The sequence below is a fragment of the Rhinoraja longicauda genome, chromosome 10, assembly GCF_053455715.1.
Source record: "Rhinoraja longicauda isolate Sanriku21f chromosome 10, sRhiLon1.1, whole genome shotgun sequence".
Lineage (NCBI taxonomy): Eukaryota > Metazoa > Chordata > Chondrichthyes > Rajiformes > Arhynchobatidae > Rhinoraja > Rhinoraja longicauda.
In genome coordinates, this window is record NC_135962.1 from 21,879,900 (window position 1) to 21,902,193 (window position 22,294).

The 22,294-nt window shown below is 40.1% G+C and overlaps 1 protein-coding gene across 4 annotated transcripts in view; it reads left to right on the forward strand.

The window, feature by feature from the left end:
• Positions 1-22,294, forward strand: part of LOC144597267 (formin-like) — a 300,339-nt gene that overhangs the window by 52,825 nt on the left and 225,220 nt on the right. For all 4 annotated transcript variants that reach the window (XM_078406376.1, XM_078406378.1, XM_078406379.1 and 1 more), the window contains one exon: positions 1,259-1,320. In XM_078406376.1, the coding sequence (XP_078262502.1) occupies positions 1,259-1,320 (62 nt within the window). The remainder of the gene's footprint in view (positions 1-1,258; positions 1,321-22,294) is intronic.

Consider the following 22,294-nt stretch of genomic DNA (forward strand, 5'->3'; position numbering starts at 1 on the left):
AACCGTGACCCCTATTCTAAACTCTCCCACATGAGAAAAAATCCTCTCCACATCCGTGCTGGAGTTTCACATACCAAAATTATAGTCAGTATATATGAACTGAGGTGTTGATGTTAAAAACTAAATAAAGAGGGCTCAAATGCAAACTTTGAAGCCTTTAAAACTATTAGAACCATCTTAAAGAATATTTTTTTCCATAAAAAGTTTAAAATTGTCAGGCTCTCTTAAAATAAAATTAAAATGTCAAAATAAGAGTTTAGAAAATCCTTGCTCTACTCAGGTTGATTATATTGCTCTTACTGTCTCCTTGTAGTGTAAGAAATCTAAAGTCGTGTACTGCAAATAAAATTCATCTTTGTTATTCTGCCACCAGCAGAGGGCATTAGCATTCAATTTTCTGCTCCACTTCCTTCAAAACCAGTTGCTTGAGTATTCCACTAATCTTCTATCAATAGCAAATAGAAATTCTAAAGAATTAACAGTTGTACTTCAGAATGGAGGATGCAATGAACATTGAAAATCAATAACAAAATGAGCAAAAAGGGTGCATAAATTATATTTATGGATGAAATTAAAATACTCCATAATGCTTTCTTAAAGATAAATCAGCTCACTATCTTTACCCATTTTGTAGATTGACTAAAAAATTCTGATCAATGGAAAACAAATCAGACTCTGTAAAAAATGTCACCAGCTTCATGCCTGGGCCTACGCAATTTTCTGGTTGCCAAACACTTTAACTCCCCTTCCCATTCCCATACTGATGTTTCTGTCCTTGCTTCCTCCATTGTCAGAGTGAGGCCAAACGCAAATTAGAGGAACAACACCTCATATTTTGCTTGGGCAGCTTATAACCCAACGATATGACTTTTGATTTCTCCAACTTTAAGTAACCCTTGCATCCCCTCTTTCTCTGTCCCATTCCACCCCCCCCCCCCCCCCACCCCCCAACTCTAGTCATTGTACTAGCTTCACCGTTGTTCTGTTGAGTTTCACTGTCTTTATAACTTATTATCACCTACCTCCTACCAACAGTGGCCCATTGTAGGCTCCACCTTTCCATGATCATCAATGCTTTTTGCATGTCTTTCATTCTTTTTTTCTATGTACCTTCTATATCTCTCGTTTATTCTTAAACTGTGGCCCCTGGTTCTGGACTCCCCCAACATTGGAAACATCTGTAATGTAATTTAGTGAATTATTATTCTATTCTGCACAATAATAAATAAATCAGTTCAGCTTTTGTTTGCATTAACAGAATACCATGCTGCCATTTTATATTTGAAACGAGAGCACAAAAAAGAAATAGAGAATTTACAGGTAAGAAATTACCATTACTTTTAAGTAAGAACGAAACATAGTTTCTGATAGCTGGTTAGCTTTTTAAAGGTGTTAATTGGAGGAGGGCACTTTGGGTAATACTGGATTGTCCACCACATACTAACCCAAAATTTACCTATACTAATATTTATAGAAATTAAATTTGTACAGTATGTCAGCCAATTAATTTTTTTTTTTTTTATCACAACCTAATATGAATATTTTGCACCTAAATTGTTTGAAATGATGAGCTACATCATTACACTGGCATTAAAATGAGTAAATACAAACTTGCACTGTAATGTCAATCCTTCATATTTTAAGAATATTACTTTGAACATCTTAGCAGATTTTGACATGCACCTTTCAAACGTTCATGCTGAGTGTTGCAGATTTTTTTCATGTTACTAATCATTGTAATTTATTGACACCACAAGATATCAAAAATTGTTCTGAAAATGATATTCTCTGAAGAAACATAATTATTTATTAATCTGGTAGTAATTCTATGGTTCCAAAAGATAACAGTTTAAGAATTTACACAGTATTATGGTATGCTCTAACAGTTTACCTGCATTGTTTGTATTTCTATAATATTGTGGAAGAAATATAGAAAGATTGGTGGATTAGTTTAAGAGGTCATATGGTTGCTCAGTGGTGATTCAATTCTGCTGGAAATATTATTCCACTTTACTTAGTACTTAAAATGTCAAAGCTATGAAGTGCAAAAGGAAAATTCACATTTTGAACAAAGCAGCAAATTTTACTTTCAACATGAGAGTAGGATTCTTCACTGATGTTATTTTGGAGCAGGTAGTTTCAAATAATAAATGTAAAAATATAGACTAAAGTCTGACATATGTAGGAAAGATGCCTTAGATTTTCAATCTGGTGATGAAAGTAATGGTCTGTTATTATGCAGTCAGAATTACCAGAAATGTTTCAATGGTTAATTGTAATCAGTTATGAAATATACTAAACTGCTTGAGGTGAAAACTGATTTAGTCTCCCATGCGTGCTTTACAAGTATGTGTGGGGGATTTATGACTTAGCACTGCCAATTAGCAATCAGTTGATCAGTGCAACTGTGCCTGAACATTATCTAGTCACCACATTAACTTACAATACTGTCAGGATTTCAATTAACTACCCTTTGCATACATTTTGAAGTCTGCCCACATAACCATTTGTGTCTTGCAACAATTTTTATGGCACCTTAATAATTTAGCAACCGCTTGGTTTATACTTTTTGCCTTGCATCTGGAGTATATTAGCTTAAACTGAGTTCAAAAACATGTTATGAGTGATAATTGAAGGTACAATTAGTTCTTTGCAAAAATTGGATTTCTTGCCTCTGATACTGACAGCCAATGTATACAGACATGTTTTTGATCTGCAAGTGCTCAACAAGTTCTAAAGACACTGATGGAATAATATTGAATGTTGTAAGAAACTGAATTCACTGAGACACTGAACTATGCCAGTACTCGATGTTACTGAGATGTAAATCAGATTAGATACTGCTAGTGTGCACAGCATGTGGAATTCGTGTTTCAATGTCTTTCACCTCTATCCCTCACTTGGCTCACCACTTTGTTGGAAAGTTTTTAATGACACATGTCTGTTGCACCATTGTGGTGCAATATTTGTTACCTTATTTACGAACGTCGGCATGTTATCAAAAAAGTATGCATGCCCATGGTTATGTCTTGCAAAAATGATACCAACAGCTGTGAAGCCAAATGATTGCAGCATTTGATGTTTCTGAAAATGAAGGCATCAACCTCCTGTTTGGCATCATCATCATCATGCTCGGGACCAAGTTTTTGTGCTCTGTTCATTTGGAAACCTTGTCAATGGTTTGTCTGTTGTCTGCTATTCGTCAACTTCTCTTTTTATTGTTGGCCCTTTGGTACAACTGTGTTCACCAAAGCAATGTGATACTGACTATCCATACTCTCATTACCATCCCCAATAGTTGTCGCTTCATTGAAATGAACTGGGAGTATTTCAGGGAGAACTTGGACAGACTTGGATTGTTTTCTCTGGAGCGCCAGAGGTTGCAGGGAGACCTGGTAGAAGTATATAAAATTCTAGGCATAGATAGAGTAGACAGTCAGAACCTTTTTGCCAGCAAGGAAAAATCAAATACTTGAGGACATAGCTTTAAGACAAGAAGGGCAAATTTAAAGGAGATATGCGGGGAAACCTTTTGCACACAGAGGGTGATGAGTGTCTGGAACATGCTGCCAGGTTTGGTGACTGAGGCAGATTCAATGGTGGTATTTATATTGTGGATAGGCGTATGGATATGCGTGGATTAGAGGGATATGCATTATGCGTAGATAGATAAGAGATGGTCTTGGCAATGTGTTTGGCACAGATATTGTGGGCCAAAAGGCTTGTTCTTGTGTCGTACTGTTCTGTGTTCCATTTAACCAGAAGCTTTAGGTGCGTGTGTTCAATGACATAGAAACATAGAAAATAGGTGCAGGAGGAGGTCATTCGGCCCTTCGAGCCAGCACCGCCATTCATTGTGATCATGGCTGATCATCCACATGCCTGCCTTCTCCCCATATCCCTTGATTCCACTAGCCCCTAGAGCTCTATCTAACTCTCTCTAAAATCCATCCAGTGATTTGGCCTCCACTGCCCTCTGTGGCAGAGAATTCCACAAATTCACAACTCTCTGGGTGAAAAAGTTCCTTCTCACCTCAGTTTTAAATGGCCTCCCCTTTATTCTAAGATTGTGGCCCATGGTTCTGGACTCGCCCAACATTGGGAACATTTTTCCTGCACCTAGCTTGTCCAGTCCTTTTATAATTTCATATGTCTCTACAGGATCCCCTCCCATCCTTCCAAACTCAAGTGAATACAAGCCTAGTATTTTCAATCTTTCCTCATATGACAGTCCCGCCATCCCAGGGATCAATCTCGTGAAACTACGCTGCACTGCCTCAATTACAAGGATGTCATTCCTCAAATTAGGAGACCAAAACCGCACACAATAGTCCAGACGTAGTCTCACCAGGGCCCGAAACAACTGCAGAAGAACCTCTTTACTCCTATACTGAAATCCTCTCGTTATGAAGGCCAACATGCCATTAGCTTTCTTCACTGCCTGCTGTACCTGCACGCCAACTTTCAGTGACTGGTGTACAAGGACACCCAGGTCTCGCTGCACCTCCCCCTTACCTAACCTGACACCATTGAAATAATAATCCGCCTCCTTGTTTTTGACGCCAAAATGGATAACCTCACATTTATCTATATTATACTGCATCTGCCACGCATCTGCCCACTCACTCAACCTGTCCAGGTCACCCTGCAACCTCCAAACATCCTCTTCGCAGTTCACACTGCCACCCAGCTTTGTGTCATCTGCAAACTTGCTAGTGTTACTTCTAATTCTTTCACCCTGTTTCCTCAAGAGGATCCAGCACTTCTTTTCTCCAGTCACTGAGGCAGCATCCAGGAATTATGATTCTTATCTCAATGATAATTATATATTTGTCAAATGTATAATTATTATTGAGATAAGAATGTTGAATTTGCCATAATATTAGTTGTTCTTAAATTAAGTCAAAATGAGAGCATGCACTCGACCTCAGAGTCTCTGATGTTTATTTGTATCCCGAGGTAGATAGGAAATAACTATCTCCTCATCTTTAATGGCCAGATTTCCTAAAACTCCACTTAACCCCTTGAATGTTCTTTTGTGTAATTATATGATAGTAATTACCGGGAGTCTCACTTCTTGTTCTTAGTTATGTAGTGTGTTTTTTTTCTAGAATGACTGAAAGAATGAACATGTGAATTAGGAGCAGGAGATGTTCCTCTGGCCTGCCCTGGTGAATTATTATGACAAATTCAACATTCTTATCTCAATGATAATTATACATTTGACCATTTAGAGGTCAGAAGTGCTGAATCCTCTTGAGGAAATAAAAACTTAACCTCAATCCATATCTCTTTCTACATCTGGTAACCATTCACCCCTTGCTTACCAAGAATTAATCTACCTCTGCCTTAAGAATATTCAAAGACTACCACTTCTCATTGAGAAAATCCATTTCAAAGACTCATCCACTGCATAAAAAGAAAAAAAAGCCTGTTCTCTGTTTTAAATGTGTGATCCCCTTTTAAACATTGGACCCAAATTCAACAATCTTCCACAACTCATCGTCTTCACAATCATCCTGAAAAAAAATTCCTCAGGAATTTGCATGTTTCAATCATGTCACCTCTTACACATATACTGCAGTGGACAAAAGTCTAGCCTGTCTAAAACTTTCCTCATTAACCCATTCCAATTGTCAGTCTACAAATCCTTCTCTGAACTGTTTCCGATGCATTAAAGGGCCTATCCCAGTTAGGTGATTTTAAGGTGATTGCCGGTGACTAGGCTGTCACCGAACGTTCGCTGGGGTGTCGTGGGCATGATCATGAGGAATCTTCAATGAATCGTAGCGGATCTCGGCGCGTCACGGAAAAATTTACATGCTAGAAATTTCTCGGCGACAGCTGGCTTGTCGCCAGGTATCGTAGCTTATTGCGGGCGCTGTCGCATGCTGTCCCACGGGTTTGCTAGGTTGTCGCCGGTACTGAGGATGGATGAATTTCATTGTCGACTACCAACGTCAACCGGAGACAGGTATCGGGATCAGGAGAAGACAAGGTCCGACAGGAACTGTCAAAACCCGTTTTGACAGCTGACAGAAGTGCAGCTGCAACAGCCAGCTGTGGAATGGGGGCGGAGAACGCGATGCTGTCAAAGGTGGGTGGACACTTGAACAAACCAACAGCCAGGTCCGGCCAGTGACATTTTTAGGCATATTTTGTGATCGTTTGAAGTGTTCGTTTTAAAAAAAGATTTTGGCATGTAGTTATCCATCTTTCACAGGAATATAGTTTGTTGTAATAAAGTTGATTTTGGTGATTTTCAAAAAAAATTAGAGTCTGAATTTATTATGTTTCTAAGTACTTTATCATGGCATCTCATTCAAAGATTCTAGTCTCATTCATTTTGACCAATGAAATAACACGCTGACACAGGCACTGCACTATGAGAACGCTTTTCATTCATTTATTTATTCACTGAAAAACCCTTGTCGCAGATGCATTTAGAAACACTTAATATTAAGTTAAGAAAAGGCATTTGAAGATACCAGAAAATAGTTTTGTTTAACCAATTTATTTACCGTCAGGACATTTGACAGGTAGATTGGAGGCGACAGTTTGACGGTCAGGTAAGCGTGGGAATTTCGCAATGTTTTTGAAGATGGTGTAATCTCTTTGCCAGGTGCTAGTTTCACAAAAAAAATAACTTGTATCGACCTGACTCAGCATTGTCGTAGGGTAAAAGAAAGTTTTGGCGATCTGCTACGACTTTGACAGTCGCTGGCAGTCGCCTTAAAAATCGCATAACTGGGACAGGCCCTTAATGGACACAAAGTGCCAAAGTAACTCAGCTGCTCGGGCAGCCACTCTGGAGAACATGGATAGGTGACATTTTTGGGTCGAGACCCTTCTTCAGACTCCTGTGCATTAATAATCTTCCCTAAATAATGTGGCCATTACCCTATATGCAGCCTCACTGGTGCCCGATAAAATAAAGCACACCCTTCTATTGTTTTAAATTACTCTTGGAATCAATGCTAGCATTCTGTTAGCTCTCCTAATCACTAATCCATTTCATATCATGATTACAATTAAAACACAAAGTACTTGTGCTATAACTCCAGGATAAACTCTCAACTAAGAAAACTAAACCCAAAACCAAAGTATTATCTTAACTAAATACACCAACTTACAATAAATGACACCATATGCGAGAAAAAAAACCCACTCCCTACATATTAATTCTCTTTTTAAAAAACTAATCCTGTAGATGCAAGTATATCATTGGGGTTATCAAGTCGGCACCTCCCTTCATTGGTTTCGTTGAGTTAGGCCCACGACACCTCGGGAAGACTTAACAGTTGGTTCTGGCATCCCAGAACAACCCCTTCAATACTAAATAAAGGAAACTGCAGCTCTCACAAATGCTAAACACCTGTATCCTATTTCCAACTTATCCAAGCCCATCATAAAGCTTGTAACACCACAAATATTACCCTTGCATAAGACTTGCACACACTACAATTGCAAAGAAATACACATACTGCATGTCATACGTTTCCTTTCTGTTCCCAACTGACACTGTTTCCTCTCCACCAAATCCACCTACTGCCTTGGTCTGCTGCCTCTTACATTTGCTTTAAAGCTTGACACAAACTCTGTCTGTGAAGTCCCAGCTCTCCAAATAGCGACTTGGTTGATCTCACAATGAAACCTCTACAACTCGCCTCTCCAGGACGTACTCTTGCTCTCCATCTTCTTTGCTCACCTTCTGCTGCCAACTCTACATATCTAAGCCTTTTCCTTTCATAAGCCTTATCCACTAAGTTCTCCCAAGGAACCGTCAGTTCTATAAACTACACTATCTCCTGACTAACTGACCATAACGCTATATCAGGCCTCAACCTAGTAGTAATTATTTCCTGCGGAACAACAAGCTTTCCTCCTAAATCTACCCTCATCTCCCAATGACGGGGTCCCCGTAACTGGCCTTACTCATACCTATCTGCAAACTTCCCTCCTCTACCTTTCTCTCCCTCACGGACAAAATGAATTGCTACACTCCCAGTCCTGATGCCTACTGAATTCACCTGTACTATCCTCTCAATTTCTGCAGCTATGTACTTCAATACCTGGTTATGCTGCCAAGTATACCAACTCTGAGAAAGACTAGTCCTACATCCTACAAAACTATTATTACAAATGCATCTCAACTCCACCACCTCACTCCATTTAGATAGTGTTTTTTTTTATTATTCCAGGCAAAATCGACAAATTCATATATTCCCATTCAATATTTGACAAATTTTCGTCCACCACTTTTGGGATCCTTCTGGAGACTCCCTATGTCATCTTTAAAACAAACTCATTGGCAATCCTTGTGTCACCAGCAAATTTAGTAGCTGCACCTTCAGTCCCTTTAACTAAATAAAAAAGTCATTTTCGCCAAGTCATTGGGACACTGCTCCTTTTCTCAGGACATCTATCTGCTCTTCCTGAATTAAAACATGACTATGGCACAAATCTCCTGCTACAAGTGGACCTGGAATTTGTCAGAAACAGGTTTCTTCCTTTGCTTGTTGGTGAAGAAATTATCTCTCTGTCTCTTTATTGATTTTAGCACTTCTCAAGTCAGGTGTTGTGGAATCAAAGTGCAGTCTTTTACTGTCTAGGCTTCATCTTCATTGCTTGGTTATTTCCAATACTTACCCTTTTAAATCCTCTCTTGAGACTGACTTTGAAACAACTCCAATGAGGCTTTTATTACAACTATTGTGAAGGGTTGGATGCCAAGTCCAGAAATAATTTTCTAATGAACTGACTGAATTCAAAAGTCACTTGGAGATAGTCTGACCTAACTTCTAAATTTGGCAGGAGATATTAGATCTGCTCTCTGAGTTAATAAAGATCAGAGAGTCAGACAACACAAAGGTAGAACCCTCAGGCATTGTTTATATGAGCATCAGACATCCATGTAGCCTAATCCCACACTTATCCCATTTAATTCCCCTCACATTCCTATTGATTCCACTCGGATTTTACTATTCATCCACTAATTAGAAGCAATTTACAGGAGTTCATAACCCATCAATCTGTACATTTTTGGGATATGGGAGGAAACTGGAACATCCAAAGGGAACCCACAGCATCATCTGGGGAATATACAAACTCGATACACAATTGAACCTGGGTTGCTAGATGTGTGGGACACTTGCTCGACGAGCTGTGCCACTCTGCTGCCCCAGTGTCAAGGTCTACATTTCTGGGTGGGGAGACAAGCTGTTGCTTTCCCTGTTTACTCGGATTCCAGATCCTTCGATCTGCGCGGCTCGGCCGCGGGACCTTTCATCGCCCGGCGGGGACTTCAAAAATCGGGAGCCTCGATCGCCTGGAAGCAGCAGTTTGACTAACCGTGGGAGAAGAACAACGGAGGAGATAAGACTTTGCCTTCCATCACTGTGAGGGGGGTGCCTGGAGGAGTCACTGTGATGGTTGTCTATGTTAAACTTATGTAATTGTGTGTCTTGTGCTCTTTACTGTCATGACTGCATGGCAACGACATTTCATTCAAATTTATTTTTGAATGACAATAAAGGCAATTTGTATTGTATTGTATATGGAATAGGCATATGTTGTGTTTCAGTTTTGACAATAGAGAGACTGGTAAGGTGAACCAAAGTAAAAGTATGAGTTTGGTAAAATGTAAAAGCAGCTGAAACTTCTTTTATAATGGGTCAGGTGCGTGGTGAGTTTGGCATGTATAGATATTATAATATTAAAATATTCTAACCACATTAGTATGTAACAGCCACAAACCATGTGAGGATTAGCAAAGAGGATCTGCTTACTTTGGTTTTGAAATGTAGATTCATGTTATTTGTAACTCCATTTATATAATTAATATTCAATCTGTCACAATTTTGGAAATCAACAATCTAACTCAATTGCCTCATTGACAGCTCAGTAGCAGGCAATCAAAATATATCCATGCGCTTGGTCTCCTTCTAACAAAGACTTCTTCTTCTAAGCAGAATCAGAAAAATGATTGAAGAGTAAAATGTAAAAGTAGCTGGAGTAACTCAGAGGGTCAGGCAGCATCTCTGGAGAATGTGGATTGGTGACATTTTGAGTCAGGAACCTTCTTAAAACTGATTTGGGGTGGGGAGGAAGAAAACTTGAAGAGAGGAGAGGCAAGACAATAGGGTGGCAGGTAATAGGTAGATACAGTCTTGTCATTCCTCATTTATATTTCCTCTGTTCCATTGTTGAAATGAACAATGCCAGTGCTGAATCATTGTAACATTAATTGGTTAATGATTGATGCAGTGTATGAAAAACAGGCGGTGTTGTCGCCTCACATCTCTAGCAGTCTAGATTCTATTCCAATCCCCAGTACTTCCACGTTCTTCCCGAGTCTCTCACTTGGTTCCTCTGGTTTCACGTGGAAGATGTGCTGGTTGGTAGATTTGTTGGCCACTGTAAATTACCCCCCGAATAGGTGACTTAAGCACCAGCTCAAAACACTGCTTCACAGTGCCAGAAACCCATGTTCGATCTTGACCTAGGGTGCTGCCTGCAGGGAATTTGCGTATTCTCCTTGTGACTGCATGGTTTTCCTCTGGGAGCTCTGGTTTACTCTCGTATTCCAAAGATGTGTGGGTTTATAGATTAATTGGCCTCTGTAAACTCCCCCTAGTGTGTTGGGAGTGCATGAGAAAGTGGGATACGTTGAATGGGTGATTGATGGGCTGCATGGACCTGCTGGTTCCATGCTATATCTCTAAACTAAACTAATGTTTAGCTTAAAATATGTGTAGAGTGAACACACCAATTGCATTTGAGATGAGTTGTTGTGAGTGAATGCAAATGGAAAGAAGTGGTGCCCTGTTGTAGTTGGAGGGAAGCGTAACATTTGGATTGCTGGAGACCTGAAGTTCAACACAGTTACGTCCATTGAGGGACACAATGCCACATTTATCTTTCCAATTGCTTTGTACTTGGTGTATCCATGCTGTTTATCTGTGTATTCTACTGCTTCAATTGGATGACTTTAAAAACACTTTCCGTTGTAGTAATCTTATCTAGGATCAGTTAATTCAACCATACACTTGCAAGAAGAGTACAGTGCTTCATTTTATGTCAAAAGCAATGCTCTCTTTTTACAAATGAGTGCTTTTCTTTCTAAGTTGCCAAATTTTTGACAATTAATTGCATTTTTATATCTATCTCCTTGGACAACAGTGAATCAGAATTCAAGAAAACACCAAAATCTATCTTCAATGACTGCTACCCTTCTCTTAATGCAAGACAATTTAAATTCAGTTAAGGCAATTTTTGAAAGTACAGTTTAGCGTTGCTGTTCAATGTTGCATTGCTAGAGCTCTTTGGCTGCTTACTCACAGTAAAAACTTCAACCAAATCGTACACTTAAACACATATTTTAGCGCTCTTTAAAGGAAATTAATCTTTCACAGAAAAGGTTATTTGTCGCAAATAAAATGCTTGTATGGCTCTGAGACAACTTCTGAAACATATTTTCTTTTGTCCTATCTGGCAAAAGTTAATTCAACCATTAATCAGTGTTACGTTACATTTTCCGAGAACTCCCAGGCGTACAAGGTCAAGCATATTGCTTGCCAAAAAGGCAATGCCTGAAGATGGATCAATACCTGCCAAATCATATTAAACTCCTTTTCAGTTATTGTCTAAAGCCAAGAATATTTCTGCATGTTTAAATTTTATTGCAAAATAGGTTATGCTGTAATATTGCCTATGTAAATGAAATATAACAAAGTAACGGAACAATGGAAATTGTTTATAGGGCAGCAATAATGGGAGTTTTTTGGTAATAGATCCAGTCATCTTAGATATTATCTCAATAAATTTGATTATGTAGGTTACATGAGATTCTAAATTAGTTACGGGTGGAAAGGCAGTGTTATGAGGAAGCACTGCTGCACTTCCCCTTAGTTGCTACCTGTCAATGGCATTGTATCCCTTGTCCTGACCTGCCCAAGGACCACTTCCAGTGAGGGAACAAACCTGATGTTCACCAAGTGACAGCTTGAGAGTGTAAAAAAAAGCACCAACAGATTAGAACATAGAACAGTACAGCACAGGATCGGGTCCTTCGGCCCACAGTGTTTGTGCTGAACATGATGCCAAATTAAACTGACTCATATCCCTTTATTCCTCGCACTTCCATGTGCCTATCTAAAAGCCTCTTAAATGCCACTATTGTATCTGCCTCTACCACCACCTGTGGGGGTGTTCTAGGCCACCTCCACTCTGCATTAAAAAATACTTCACCCGCACATCTCCATTAAACTTTACCCCTACTCACCCTATAGCTATACCCTCTAGTGTTTTCACCCTGTAGGGAAAAAAGGTTCTGACTGACTATCCTATCTATGCCTCTCATAATTTTATAGGCTTCTATCAAATCTCCCCTCAACCTCCAACATTCCAGAGAAAACAATCTAATTCTATCCAACCTCTCGCTATAGCTGAAATAATCTGATCCCGACGGCATTCTGCTAAAAATTGTCCAAAGTGTTTAGATGAGACATAGATGCTCCACACTATGAACAAAATAGGTCATTCAACTCTGACCTCAACTGTGTTCCAATAGATTTGTACTGGCTCTGTCTTTGAACTTCTCAATACAGGACAATCAAAATAGACTTGTTTTTTAATGAACAATGATAATCTTTTATGGCTGCCCTTTGAGAATGAGGTTGTCCTTACACCAAGCAGCCAAAACATTATGACCACTGTCAGGCAAAGTGAATAACATTGATTATCTTGTTACAATGGCACCTGTCAAGGAGTGGGATATATTAGGCAGCAAGTGAACAGTCAGCTCTTAAAGTTGATGAGTTGGATGCAGGAGAAATATGCAAGAGTAAAGACCTGAGCGACTTTGACAAGAACCAAATTGTTATGGCCAGACAACTGGGTCAGAGCATCTCTGAAACGGCAATGCTTGTGAGGTGCTCCCGGTCAGCAGTGGTGAGTACCTACCGACAGTGGTCCAAGGAGGGACAAACCACAAACCAGCAACAGGGTGTTGGGCGCCCAAGGCTCATCGATGCGCAAGGGCAACGAAGGCTATCCTGTCTGGTCCGAACCAACAGAAGGTCTATTGTGGCACAAGTCACAGAAAATTTTAATGGTGGTCACGGGAGGAATGTGTCACAATACACAGTGCATTGCATCCTGCTGCAAATGGGGCTGCACACAGAAGACCAACAGCATATTTGGCAGGTGGTCATAATGTTTTGGCTCATCAGGTCATAGTGTTTTGGCTCATCGGTGTATTTATGAAATTATGATTTTGTTTTCATGTTATTTATCAACGTATAAAATGATTACTTTTAATATAACATGAGCTTTTGGGATAGATTTAAATGCATCTTGTATACTTATTTATTAGTATGGTTATAGATATTCATATTTAATGGCTCACAAGCCACCCCACAGTTCTTATTGATTTTGTGGAGCAGGTAATAAATAGGGAAAATGAAATGCAACTATGTCTTCCCATTTTGACATGTTGTATCCGTTAGAATTTATTAAACGGTCTTTAATAAAGATCGGCTCCATTGGGTGGCGCCGTCAGCAATGGCAGCCTCGCCAACGGTCTGTCTGTCTTTTCGTCTTTTTTGTTATTTTTAGTGTGTTTTAAAAGTATGTATTAAAGTTCTCTGGTTTGTTTTATGTGGGGGGTGGGCTGGGGGGTCGAGGGAAACTTTTTTTTCAATCTCTTACCTTGCCAGAGATGCGATTGTTTTCCGATCGTATCTCCAGTCACTCTGCGGCCTAACATCATGGAGCTGGCGGCCTTGCTCGAGACTGACTTTGAGCCCCACCGCGGGGCCGTGGACTTGCCATCGGAGCCTGCGATCCCTTGCCTGGGGTCGACACTCCAATTGCGGCCTGCGGATTTCAACATCGAGGAGCTCGCAGTCTCGGGTAGAGACCGATGTCAGGAAGCTCCCAAGTTGCAGAAGGTAGAGAGAGAATGGTTTTAAAAGATCACAAATGAAAATATTTTTGTTAAGTGAGCAGAAAATAAATGCCCACTGAGTATTTTGTTTCATGCTGTGAAGAATTAAAAGGGGCCACAAATTTTATTTATTTGCATGTTGAATATCAGCACAGGTATTTACCCATGCTTATCAGTGTGGCGAAGTGGGACAATCTGGGCTAACAACTTTACAAATGTAAAGATTTGTCCCAGATTTGATGTGTTAGCACAAGTCAATTGTTTTGAAGTGCTTTGAGACTTCAGATACTGAATTAAACTTAATATACCCAGCACCCGTGTTGGCACTTGCATCTGTGCCTATAGCTGTGTGGGGTCTTAACTTTAGCAGCTCTCCTTGAACTCTCTGTCCACCTACTTTTGCTCCTACATAAAACCTCTCTCCTTGATAAGGCTTTTAAGATACTCTTAAGTGTTTCACTGTCAAGTTTTGTCTGATGTCAATCCTCTGCATTCTTTGGGATTTTACAACCATGAAGAGATGTTTAATACCGTCTCAACAATTGTTGTTTCATTGAGAACAGTCTTGTCCCAGGGATTCCCAAGAGTCAGTGAGGCTGTTACATTTTTCTTGCAAAAAGGCTTCGAGCCCATCCTTGAATCTTTTCCCCAATAGCTATATGAAATCAATAGGTGACCTGCAAGATCTAAAGGAAGATCACAAGAGGGAATGTAAGATGTTTAGCGGGAAGCAAAGAAAAGGTTTAAGAAAGCAGTTATCAGGCAACATTAAAATGAACAGTTATCTAGAGAAAGCTATGGTTTTATTGAGAAACTGAAGAAAAATCATGGCATTAAGCCAGAGGTCATAATTGAAGTATTATCCAGTTTACACTTTCCCCTTAAAAAAACATATACTGAAACAGAAGAGGCAAGTCACAGTCAAGAAATTCATACTGAAAGTAATAAAGCTGTGGTATTTGAGTTTATATTTGTAAGGTGTCCAATTTCCATTTAAAGATTTGGAAAACAAATTGTGAAAGTTAGATTACAGTCATAAGACAAAAAGTTGTGGAGTAACTCAGCAGGTCAGCCAGCTACCAGTCTGAAGAAGGGTCCCAGCCCAAAACGTCACCTATCCATATTCTCCAGAGATGCTGCATGACCCACTGAGTTACAGGCACTTTGCGTCTTTTTTGTAAACTGGCATGTATGCGGTTACTTGTATGCACAGAATACAGTTGGTATGGGCTTTGAGCCCACATTCCATTTCAATCGTCACTCAACCAACAAGGGACTGCTGAAGGTCACCGAAGAATTTTAAATCTTCCCTTCCATAGTGATTCACAGTGATTCAGGAGTGTTTGCCCTGATAGCACTAATGTGGATTACTGTGGCCCCAAGATGCACAAGGCCCTCCTTTCCTGACCCCCTCCCTCCAAAACCTATCCGTGGGCCACTCTAGGTAATATAGCAAACCCCAAATTCACTTCCTAACATAAGGCAAGTTACTTCTGGAGATGAAGTAAACACAGAAGTTTGAGCTTTGTTAAAATGGAGATTGGCCCAATTTTGAGTAAACCTCACAACTTAGACCACCAACAAGGGAAGTTACCTGGACAAGGCACCTTGAAGGAGTTCAGTAATAAAAATTAAAATGCTGGAAATAATCATTTGGTCAAACAGCATCTGTGGAGAGAGAAACAGAAATAGCAAAGTGATGTATTGTGCATTATGTGATTTAATAGATGTATTAATAAAACTGAAATTCTGCATCTGAGAATCCAATTCTTCGTGCAAAGGTAGATTTTGCATAGCAAAAGTGCAACGTGATGCAGTCTGATTTTAAAAACTAAGGAAATTGAGTCAGAAGTTTTTATTTTTGCCAACAGCAAAAGTATAATTTGTAATAAATTTTGACAGTTTTGTCTTCAATCTCTTGAGTCTCCACTCAACCTGGTTTCAAATGGGTATGAGTTCACAAGACAAACCTGCTTAGCATCAGCAAGTTTGCTCACAGTCATGGTTGTGAGGTTGTTGGGTCGGTGTGCTGTGAGCTTCACACTTATGTGCTTTTGAAGTGGTATTCCATGGCAAGGTTGAATTTATTAGTTGTTCATGGTAAGTTCTTATTTAACTGGGCCTGGGCAAGGAGCCTACTTAATGCCAGAACCGGAAATCTAACACATAATCATCTTTAAAATACTTAAATAGACGTGCAAACTTAAAGGTAAGCATTTTCAAAAGACCTACAATTTTTGGGTTGTGAGAGGACAAGAATTTGCCATTTTCCTTAAGAAAGTAGGAAAATTAAGTGAAACCATAGTTAATGTTTTATTTTCCATCTAGAGGGTGAATGTCCCACCCACCTGTAATTAATGCCTTGGATATTATTGGGAGTACTTACAATGCTTTACCCGCATTGCTACCTTTTTACTCCAGTAGATTCCATGACTGATGATCCAATACAAGTATTTCACATTGGATTTTGTGAGGCTCCAAATCTAAATTATGCAATCTAATCAATTCCACAGGCATCTTTTTTATTTATGTGGCTCCTCGTATGTTTTGCAGATACGAATTTTGGTGGTGGTTAATCAAATAAATCTTAGGGTCCTCCATCGGACACTAGGATGTTGCTCTGATTTTATAGTATCTCTTGCTGTGTGAGCATATCTGTTTGAAGACTACAGGGTTAATAAATACATTTTAATTCTTTCCAGAAGATTTTTAAAATTCATTTATCGTATCTAATCACCTCTGGAAAGACTCTCCCTAAATTGTTGCAGCTTTTTTGATCAATGTACTTGCACGTCCCTGTTAGGTTCTTCGACATGTGTGAGAGATTGTTGATTTCCTGTCAAAAAAAATTGCTTTGAACTGCACTGTCCGTCTTGTAGATGGAAGCACCACAGCCATGATGTGATGGTGGACAAGATGAATGTTTTGGCTGGTGACCAGAGCGCTAATTAAGCATGCTTATTTGTCATGTGTGGTATCAGGATTCTTGTATTGTGAGTGCTGTGCGCATCCAGTTTAGAGGAGAGCTTTCCATAGTCCAAGATTTGTCTTGTTAATAATAAAAAGGCGCGGTTAGATCAGAAGATGAGTCGTATCCTGCAAAATATTCGGCCCTTGATTTCCTCTTTTAATCAAATTATTTAAACGAGTTCAGTTAACATAACTGGTCAATGAGGACACCAAGATATTGCTGGATGGGCTTTGACTATAGAAATGCCATTAACATTCATGGAAGCAGTTAGAGCTTTCTTGTTAGAGAAATTGAGCCTGACACTTTTGCAGCAGTAATATCTCTTGGCTTATCGTTAAAAAAATTATTGGCCTTTTAACTGCTTATTCTCTATGGAGTTACAATGGATAGAGTTAACAGAAACTCTTCCTGCTTTAGAAGAAAAACCATTGAAGAAGCATCTGAAAATGGTTAGGTTAGCTGGGATTTTACCTTAATTCTACAGTAATATCCTGGGATAACCTAAGCAATCAAAATGGTTGTGAACAAAGAGGTAGGTGACAAGGTAAGCATAATGATTAGAAACAGCCAAGAGGGAAGTGATGTGCCTGTGGGACCAGCAACAGAACCTTTCTGCTTAAAGATGGTGCTGCGAGAGTTGAATATTAAGAGAGTTCCTGCCTTGATAATCTTTTAATTATCATGAGAGGCTAGCCAAAATAATTTAACTTTATGGTATTTAATGTCTGTGGAAACAGATATAGAAGATTTATCACAGTTGCAAATCCACTGCAAATCAAAGACTATTCAACAGTGCCCTTTGTCAACAATATAGCCAAGAAGGCACGTTCAAAATATTACTGAATACCTGTTCCTCTAATAGCTAATTACAGCTATCATGTACTCATTTCAGTCTAGCACTTTGTAACCATGTGTATTTGTGCTCTAGAAAAATACACATTCACACACTCCCTTTTTTTGGGTTCATACAGTTCCAGTGAAGCATTGTAAATGTTAAGAATGCAGGTCATCTTCTGGTAGTTGTATAGATGTTGGATTATTTTAAAGCACTTCCTTCAGGAAACATCATCCATGGAGAGGTCATAACGAGGTTAAGGGTGGCACAGTGGCACAGCGGTAGAGTCGCTGCCTTACAGCGCGAGAGACATGTTTGATCCTGAATACGGGTCCTGGCTTTATGGAGTTTGTACATTCTCCCGTGTGGCGGGATTTAAAACAAACTAGATGCAGTAAAAGGGTTTTGATCTGGAACAAACTCCACTGAGCAGGATAAATGGGCAAAATGGATCATTTGCTGTCCAAGCAATACCAGTACTACCATAAGGGGCAGAGCACTTATTGCAAAGATGTTGAAGGTAGGCCAGCTGGATTGTCCATGCCAGATCCACAGTTCTGGGGAAGATATAGGATTGTGAGAGGTAGATTGAAGGGCTGTCATTATTTTGGTCAAGGAACTCTGCAACCCAAGCACATTAACAATTTGTCCTCCCCTCTCCTATAATCTACTAATTTCTTTGTCTAAATTTTGACCTGGACATATGTTACAGGACAATTATCTTTTGTAAATGTATTGTACACTTAATTTCAGTATTCCCTTGGCATTTTCTGTTCCAACACACTCCCAGCCTCCACTATCTTTCCTTGTATCTAAAATTCTTTATTACTATTATCACATTTATCATGTAATGTGGTTGCCATAGGTGTCTGCAGTACTCCGCTGTGACCTAGTGATTAAAACTGTTCTTCCTTAACATTTCTGCTCGTGTGGTCTTTACCTAAGCTAGTAGTGATGCCTTATTCAACCTTTATTCACAAAATGCTGGAGTAACTCAGCAGGTCAGGCAGCATCTCAGGAGAGAAGGAATGGGTGACGTTTCGGGTCGAGACCCTTCTTCAGACTGATGCCTTATTGTGCCTTATTCAACCTTGGTTATCATGATTATCATCAGGGTGTGGCTTGTCTCAATAGACAATAGACAATAGACAATGCGATCATGGCTGATCACTCTCAATCAGTACCCCGTTCCTGCCTTCTCCCCATACCCCCTTACTCCGCTATCCTTAAGAGCTCTATCCAGCTCTCTCTTGAAAGCATCCAACGAACTGGCCTCCACTGCCTTCTGAGGCAGAGAATTCCACACCTTCACCACCCTCTGACTGAAAAAGTTCTTCCTCATCTCCGTTCTAAATGGCCTACCCCTTATTCTCAAACTGTGGCCCCTTGTTCTGGACTCCCCCAACATTGGGAACATGTTATCTGCCTCTAATGTGTCCAATCCCCTAATTATCTTATATGTTTCAATAAGATCCCCCCTCATCCTTCTAAATTCCAGTGTATACAAGCCCAATCGCTCCAGCCTTTCAACATACGACAGTCCCGCCATTCCGGGAATTAACCTAGTGAACCTACGCTGCACGCCCTCCATAGCAAGAACATCCTTCCTCAAATTTGGAGACCAAAACTGCACACAGTACTCCAGGTGCGGTCTCACCAGGGCCCGGTACAACTGTAGAAGGACCTCTTTGCTCCTATACTCAACTCCTCTTGTTACGAAGGCCAACATTCCATTGGCTTTCTTCACTGCCTGCTGAACCTGCATGCTTCCTTTCATTGACTGATGCACTAGGACACCCAGATCTCGTTGAACTCCCCCTCCTCCTAACTTGACACCATTCAGATAATAATCTGCCTTTCTATTCTTACTTCCAAAGTGAATAACCTCACACTTATCTACATTAAACTGCATCTGCCATGTATCCGCCCACTCACACAACCTGTCCAAGTCACCCTGCAGCCTTATTGCATCTTCCTCACAATTCACACTACCCCCCAACTTAGTATCATCTGCAAATTTGCTAATGGTACTTTTAATCCCTTCGTCTAAGTCATTAATGTATATCGTAAATAGCTGGGGTCCCAGCACCGAACCTTGCGGTACCCCACTGGTCACTGCCTGCCATTCCGAAAGGGACCCATTTATCCCCACTCTTTGCTTTCTGTCTGTCAACCAATTTTCTATCCATGTCAGTACCCTACCCCCAATACCATGCGCCCTAATTTTGCCCACTAATCTCCTATGTGGGACCTTGTCGAAGGCTTTCTGAAAGTCGAGGTACACCACATCCACTGACTCTCCCTTGTCAATTTTCCTAGTTACATCCTCAAAAAATTCCAGTAGATTTGTCAAGCATGATTTCCCCTTCGTAAATCCATGCTGACTCGGAATGATCGCGTTACTGCTATCCAAATGCTCAGCAATTTTGTCTTTTATAATTGACTCCAGCATCTTCCCCACCACTGATGTCAGACTAACTGGTCTATAATTACCCGTTTTCTCTCTCCCTCCTTTCTTAAAAAGTGGGATAACATTTGCTATCCTCCAATCCACAGGAACTGATCCTGAATCTATAGAACATTGAAAAATGATCTCCAATGCTTCCACTATTTCTAGAGCCACCTCCTTAAGTACTCTGGGATGCAGACCATCAGGCCCTGGGGATTTATCAGCCTTCAGTCCCATCAGTCTACCCAAAACCATTTCCTGCCTAATGTGGATTTCCTTCAGTTCCTCCATCACCCTAGGTTCTCCGGCCCCTAGAACATTTGGGAGATTGTGTGTATCTTCCTCAGTGAAGACAGATCCAAAGTAACGGTTTAACTCGTCTGCCATTTCTTTGTTCCCCATAATAAATTCCCCTGCTTCTGTCTTCAAGGGACCCACATTTGCCTTGACTATTTTTTTCCTCTTCACGTACCTAAAAAAACTTTTGCTATCCTCCTTTATATTATTGGCTAGTTTACCCTCGTACCTCATCTTTTCTCCCCGTATTGCCTTTTTAGTTAACTTTTGTTGCTCTTTAAAAGAGTCCCAATCCTCTGTCTTCCCACTCTTCTTTGCTATGTTATACTTCCTCTCCTTAATTTTTATGCTGTCCCTGACTTCCCTTGTCAGCCACAGGTGTCTCTTACTCCCCTTAGAGTCTTTCCACCTCTTTGGAATAAATTGATCCTGCAACCTCTGCATTATTCCCAGGAATACCTGCCATTGCTGTTCTACCGTCTTCCCTGCTAGGGCCTCCTTCCAATCAATTTTGGCCAGCTCCCGCCTCATGCCTCTGTAATCCCCTTTGCTATACTGTAATACCGACACTTCCGATTTTCCCTTCTGCCTTTCCATTTGCAGAGTAAAACTTATCATGTTGTGATCACTGCCTCCTAATGGCTCTTTTACCTCTAGTCCCCTTATCAGATCAGGATCATTACACAACACTAAATCCAGAATTGCCTTCTCCCTGGTAGGCTCCAGTACAAGCTGTTCTAAGAATCCATCTCGAAGGCACTCTACAAACTCTCTTTCCTGGGGTCCATTTCCAACCTGATTTTCCCAGTCTACCTGCATGTTGAAATCTCCCATAACCACCGTAGCATTACATTTTTGACACGCCAATTTTATCTCCTGATTCAACTTGCACCCCATGTCTCATTACCTGATTGCACTATATAGTAAAGTACCACCAGTTAATTTACTGAATCCTCAGATATACTTTATTAAATTTGTACATCGTGCGTTCCCGCTATCACTGAAATCACATCTAAAAATAGTTTACATTTGATCAGATTCCAACATGTTGATGCATCTTAAGAAAAGTCTGCTTGGTTTTAATAAACATACTTATTTGGAAGCATCTCACTAGGAACTGCTCTGTTGCTGGCACCATGCTCGTCTGCCACTGATTACTGGTATTTCAGTAAACCAAAGATGAAAGCAGATAAGTGTGCTGACTGACTATAGGATCTTATCACAGTGCCAAAATCTTCACTGATAAAAGTCAGATTGTTAATGCAAAATAAGGTTTTTACTGAGAACTGCATAATAAAACATTTTAAATTTAAAAGATTTCTTCTGTAGGAGATACCTCAATGTAGGTTTGCACGAGCAGTTGAGATGTAATTGTGGAATTAAGGAAGGTGATGAGTCATGAACTGCTGATGCACTGAAAGAAGACCTGAAAGATGCTTCAAAAATCAATATTCTTTTCCTGCCTTGTTACATGAAGAAAAATGGCATACATAGAAACATAAAAACATAGAAAAATAGGTGCAGGAGTAGGCCATTAGGATAGGACTGAGATGAGGAAAAACATTTTCACCCAATGGCCCTTTGAGACAGCCATTCAATATGATCATGGCTAATCATCTAAAATCTGTACCCGTTCCTGCTGTTTCCCCATATCCCATGATTCCTTTAGCCCTAAAAGCTAAATCTAACTCTCTCTTGAAAACATCCAGTGAATTGGCCTCCACTGTCTTCTGTGGCAGAGAATTCCAGATTCACAACCCTCTGGGTGAAAATGTTTTTCCTCATCTCAGTCCT